The sequence below is a fragment of the Vollenhovia emeryi genome, unplaced genomic scaffold (assembly GCF_000949405.1).
Source record: "Vollenhovia emeryi isolate VEMERY1.0 unplaced genomic scaffold, V.emery_V1.0 DF939500.1, whole genome shotgun sequence".
Taxonomy (NCBI): domain Eukaryota; kingdom Metazoa; phylum Arthropoda; class Insecta; order Hymenoptera; family Formicidae; genus Vollenhovia; species Vollenhovia emeryi.
In genome coordinates this window covers 30,219-35,364 of record NW_011966866.1, presented here as the reverse complement: position 1 = coordinate 35,364, position 5,146 = coordinate 30,219, and the positions used below count along the sequence as shown (strand labels likewise).

General features: G+C 38.2%; 2 protein-coding genes across 2 annotated transcripts; one reads left to right on the top strand and one right to left on the bottom strand.

Moving 5' to 3' along the window:
- The first annotated feature begins 841 nt into the window (after positions 1-841).
- Positions 842-2,837, top strand: LOC105557385 (transmembrane protein 41 homolog). The gene is made up of 4 exons (XM_012004620.1): positions 842-1,112; positions 1,517-1,643; positions 1,750-1,878; positions 1,955-2,837. The coding sequence occupies exons 1-4, from the start codon at positions 1,085-1,087 to the stop codon at positions 2,460-2,462; spliced, it is 792 nt and encodes a 263-aa protein (XP_011860010.1). The 5' UTR covers positions 842-1,084; the 3' UTR covers positions 2,463-2,837.
- Positions 2,838-3,088: 251 nt separating this feature from the next.
- On the bottom strand, positions 3,089-4,632 carry LOC105557384. Its single transcript, XM_012004619.1, has 5 exons — positions 4,271-4,632; positions 3,915-4,176; positions 3,599-3,806; positions 3,402-3,531; positions 3,089-3,305 (listed from the first exon to the last, which is right to left on the bottom strand). Exons 1-5 carry the CDS (start codon positions 4,602-4,604, stop codon positions 3,214-3,216), a joined length of 1,026 nt encoding a protein of 341 aa, XP_011860009.1. The 5' UTR covers positions 4,605-4,632; the 3' UTR covers positions 3,089-3,213.
- Positions 4,633-5,146: the final 514 nt, after the last annotated feature.

Here is a 5,146-nt window from a genome sequence, read left to right as displayed (position 1 = left end):
TACGTGTTATTTTTTTTCCTTTCTAGAACGAGAAAAAAAATTTTCAGGCGAATCAAAATTTTGATTGTAAATCTGATATGGGGAGCGATCGCGTGCACGATCGAATTCGATCGGTCGACTTCTCATACGTCTCTACTCTACAGGTTTCATGGTTCATGCTTATTTATTATAGGATAGTTTCCCTCAGACCATAGATTGATCATGTACGAAGAGTGGTATCGGATGGCATATTCCTTCTCGAATTCGAATTCGATCGGTGCACGCGATCGCTCCCATGGAATGACCCGTATGCTAGTTCGTATGCGCCTTTCCTGGATACGATCCTGAAAAGGGCGCAGGCACTTTTAGCCGTTGATACACTGTTGGCGCGAATAAAAACATGGCGGAAAATTGAGAACGCCCAGATCAAAGGTGCCGACAGAGAGTGAGCATACTGGTTATACTGTGACCAAAATTGGTTCACGGTGAGAACACACCTTATCTTCTTACATCATGAATATTATTCCAGGATATATACATATGTATGTATTTCGCTGTTAAAAAAAAGAGTATATCATTACTTATGTTACGTTTAAAAAATTGTAAGTTAATAAATTACAATTCATTTGTTTTAATTGATAAGTTTAACATATTACAATTCTTGACAACTACGTACATACATTGTAAGAAATAAAATTATCTAAAGAGTATATCATTTTTTCGACATTGTATTTATTACTATTTCAAATGTTGCGCTTTAGTAGGCCACACCAATATGGCGCTTACTGTTCCCCCCTTACGTCTGCTTAGGCAGGCTGAGGGAAAATTGCTCCCTCCAGTTATTCTTTCCTCCATGGATCAAACGTGTCCAATGCCGAGACAACACGAGGCTATCAGCTGATTTTCGAAGGTTGTTATCAACGCCATGTAACTGAGGTATCTCTTGCCCACTCATAATACAGCGTACAACGCTTTAACGTGGGTATTGCACATTGCACGCTAGTTGCATACATACGATATGCACTGAAATAATATTAGAGACAAGACTAACTTAAGGAGACGCACGGATTGGAAATCGAGCAGGAGCAATATCCGGAGAAAAGCGATGAACTCGCAGGCTGACGTCAGATCGGGTGAGACAGAATTACGCGATTGATTTTTACAGGGGAAACAAATTGGAATTCGCATAGTTTAAATGTTGGTTTGCGAGTGTGTAGGCATATAAAAAATAGCGCGACACACTTGCCAAGTAATACATGCCAAAACGTTTAACTAACTTGATAGTAGAGTAGATAACTCATTGTCAGTGAATCCACGTGGCCTCCTGTTTTTATATAACTTATTATTAGTTTTATATACTTTTCGGATATGTTTATTCCAATGTATTTTAGTTACTCTTTTGTTTTGAAATCGAAATGCGACATGTTCTTTTCACATTTCGCACTTCTTTGAAATTTTCAGTTACAAAAGTTGTGCTAAATTGAAGAGAAAAAAAGATTAAATATGTAAATGTGTTTAAAACTTACATACTTTGTAGGGATGCCCAAAGCCCAAGTCAATGGTGGAGCATCGACAAGAAGAGCAATAGTAACTGTTGGACTCATCTTTATAGCCTCATTAACTTCATTATTTTATGTATATACGAGTTTTCCAGAATTAAAAGAGTGAGAATAGCTGTTTATCAATATATCTTTGCAACTTTCAACTTTATACATTTTATACCAGATATATATATATATATATAATATGGGTTGTTTGTGTATTTCATAGAGATGAAAGACAACATATGAAGCTGCCGCTTCACATAGAAGATGCCAAGAACTTGGGAAAACTGTTAGAACGATACAAGGACTTGTATTACTTCCAAGTACTGGCTGGGCTATTCGTCACTTACATCTTGTATCCTTGAATACTCCAATATTTTTGCTTTCAATCTGTCTCACCAAAGTGTGTTCCTTACATCACATCTCAATAGCCTGCAAACGTTCGCCATTCCTGGCTCCATCTTTCTCTCGATCCTGTCTGGATTTCTATTCCGCTTTCCGATTGCGCTACTGCTCGTGTGTACGTGCAGTGCGATCGGCGCAACTCTATGCTACCTACTGTCCTCATTGCTGGGCAGACGGTTGCTGTACAGATACTTTCCGGAAAAGGCGAACGAGTGGACGATTACCGTGAGCAAGCATCGCGATAATCTGCTAAACTATATGTTGTTCCTCCGGATGACGCCGTTTCTGCCCAACTGGTTCATCAATCTGGCCAGTCCAGTGATCGGTGTGCCAATAATGCCGTTCACCGTTGGCACCTTCTTCGGCGTTGCACCACCCTCCTTTGTCGCCATACAGGCGGGTCAGACGTTGCACAAGCTTACATCGTCAAGCGACGCGTGGTCGTGGAACAGTGTAATCATATTGTGCGTGTTTGCGTTACTTTCCTTGTTACCTGTGCTGTACAAGCAGAAACTCAAGCAGAAGTTCGAATAAAGACCAGAACGCTCTTTTGACGATACCCTCAAAGTGATAGTCCGATATTACACGAGGGAAGTTCTTCGATTGTGTCCGTGAAGTGAAATCTTCTGTCGAGATATTCTAGCGGTATCTTAAGAAATTGAGAAAAAATTATATCAAATGTGAATAATGTTGGGATTAGGGTCAACTTTCGCGCACCGTGTATGCAATCATTTGTATTTGGACATTGGATCATGTATACAGGATAGTAGGACAAATTTCCAGGAGCACAATTTCCGCATAACTTATTTATTATTGTTTATAATTTATTTCTACAAACATGTGTCTTATAGATTATGTCAAGTCACATCGTTTAAAAATGACACTTAAATATATAGGTAAAGGTGAAAACAGGCTTATTTTATTACGAGAACCACAGATAGGCCTATATTTTAAACAATATTAGGAGATGATCTTAGAAAATTCCATGTTGATAGGCTGCTGGACGTAATTGTTTATTTTATCTCATACATTATTGTATCGAAAATAATACTTTACTCGATATCTAAATCAGCAAAGTCTTATATATTATTAATTATTATTATTACTAGATATATTAATACATATATATCAGTGTTGGAAAGTTGAAGCAAATAAAAAGTTGGAAAAGTTAAAACTAATAAAAAAGGAATGTGCAGGTACAAACTTAATTTATTAATTTTATTAAATGCGCTTCACCGTATTTGGCTGCATGGTTTTGGCACAAGGTTTTTTCCTACCGGTGATATCAACAAAACGAGGTTAAATAAGCAATAGAAAGATCAGTAGCATTGTACACTGGTAGACTCACGGGTCTCCAATACCACCAATTGTACCATACTTGAGTGCCATAAAAGAAAACAAAATGTCCAGTATAAAATATAAATTAAAAAAGAAAAGTATATGAATAATCTGTTATGTCTCTCTAATACTCACGTGTATGTCCAGCGGACAATAAAATGGTCCAAGATCTACAATGTTGAGTGCACTCCAAACTCGGCATCATTTTTATCAGTCTTTCACCAGCCGTGCACCGTATTATAATATTACTGCACTCAGGATTAGGCTGAAAATTTACACATGTTGACTGTATTTACACAGCTGAGACATGACAATGAGAACGCTCGATGTACCAATGAATAAGGCAGTGATCCTGATTCGTCGATGAAAATATATCTGTCTGTGCCTTGACTCCACCAATTTGGAGTCTCCGCTGGTTTCGGAAACAACTTTCGGAGTATTCTACTGGGCTTCATACGATTTACTCTCCAAGATATGTGAGTAGAGAGGGAAGCGGTATGAAACATGTCCAGTCTCTTGTCCGCAACATCACGGATAATTCTGTACAAATAGACAATGTACTTGATCAGATTTAAAAAAATATACATATATGTTACACATATATTGACAATTTGACACTCGGTAATGATTGAATTAATTGGAACTAACTTAAAAGTTGCATTGTTAGAAGAGATTCTCTTAGCGTCTTCATCAAAGACATCTCGATTATTCCAATACAAATTGACTAGATCTTTCATCTTGACCTCGGTGTTATTCTCCGTTCTAGTGTATGGTATAGCAACGTTGAAGGATCTGCTAATATTATGGCCGGTCAAATCTAGTATAGAATGAACGCCGGTGCAAGGCCAGCAATCCATATCATTGACATAGAAATAGGGATTCTCTAGCAAGCACCATTCATCATACAATTCTAAAGTAAAGAATATATTAATTCCATCTTAATCCTCATATTATTATATGTGTACGATGTATTAACCACATAAGCCCATCCAGAGAATACAAACCAGATAATGACGGATACAGGCTAACGATCGGTACAGCCGCCTTGCGCAATATATATAAGGCCGGGTAAATAGAATTTTGCGAAATTCTTATAAATAAAACGTTTAACCAACTTTGGCATAAATATAATAATAGGATAGAGATAAGAGCAAATGATAATACAATTCGCAGAGGTCTCGACCGTTTACTCGATCGCTTCAAATACTTGACCTCCAATTGTCGGAAGCAAGCTCGAAATATTTCCGACGTTTGCGCCTCAGAGACATCATGAACGGCCGCGTATTCTCTGATCTGTCGTACACCCTCTCTGTACTCGTCCAGATCTAGCTGGACCATAACCGCGACTATCGAGTCTCTCCTAGGGAGGTCTTACTTTTTTTTGTTTTCCCCTCTGCGGGGACGCCGTCAACCGCTAGGTTATTTGGCGTGTCTTCTTGCTCTTGTGTTGTTGCCTATATCACCACCCCGGTTCTTTTGATGTACTACTGATATAAAGGTCGGTCTACAATAAGGTTGTATGTAGCACAGTATAACCAGTAGTTGCTCTCTCTGTCGGCACCTTTGATCTGGGCGTTCTCAATTTTCCGCCATGTTTTTATTCGCGCCAACAGTGTATCAACGGCTAAAAGTGCCTGGGCCCTTTTTAGGATCGTATCCAGGAAAGGCACATACGAACTGGCATATACATTATTATTTATTGTAAATGGAAATGGCCTATGAAAGAAAATGTTCTAATAAAAGTAATTAATGTAATTACTTGCTCCAACGTATAAAAGTATTTACGCGTTATTCGTCAACACTGCGAATTTTTCAATGTCACACCGACTTTGTACTAACACACGTACAAAAATCCTGTGATTGGTCAGAATAAAAACATG

What these genes read in the sequence shown, in the direction of transcription:
- LOC105557384 (XM_012004619.1), bottom strand. Translation starts at nt 4,604, where the DNA reads ATGGTCCAGCTAGATCTGGACGAGTACAGAGAGGGTGTACGACAGATC. An exon ending in CCTGTATCCGTCATTATCTG is followed by an intron (nt 4,177 to 4,270) that starts GTTTGTATTCTC and finishes TCTTTACTTTAG; the next exon opens with AATTGTATGATGAATGGTGC. An exon ending in TCTAACAATGCAACTTTTAA is followed by an intron (nt 3,807 to 3,914) that starts GTTAGTTCCAAT and finishes CTATTTGTACAG; the next exon opens with AATTATCCGTGATGTTGCGG.
- LOC105557385 (XM_012004620.1), top strand. Translation starts at nt 1,085, where the DNA reads ATGAACTCGCAGGCTGACGTCAGATCGG. An exon ending in GCAGGCTGACGTCAGATCGG is followed by an intron (nt 1,113 to 1,516) that starts GTGAGACAGAAT and finishes CATACTTTGTAG; the next exon opens with GGATGCCCAAAGCCCAAGTC. An exon ending in AGTTTTCCAGAATTAAAAGA is followed by an intron (nt 1,644 to 1,749) that starts GTGAGAATAGCT and finishes TGTATTTCATAG; the next exon opens with AGATGAAAGACAACATATGA.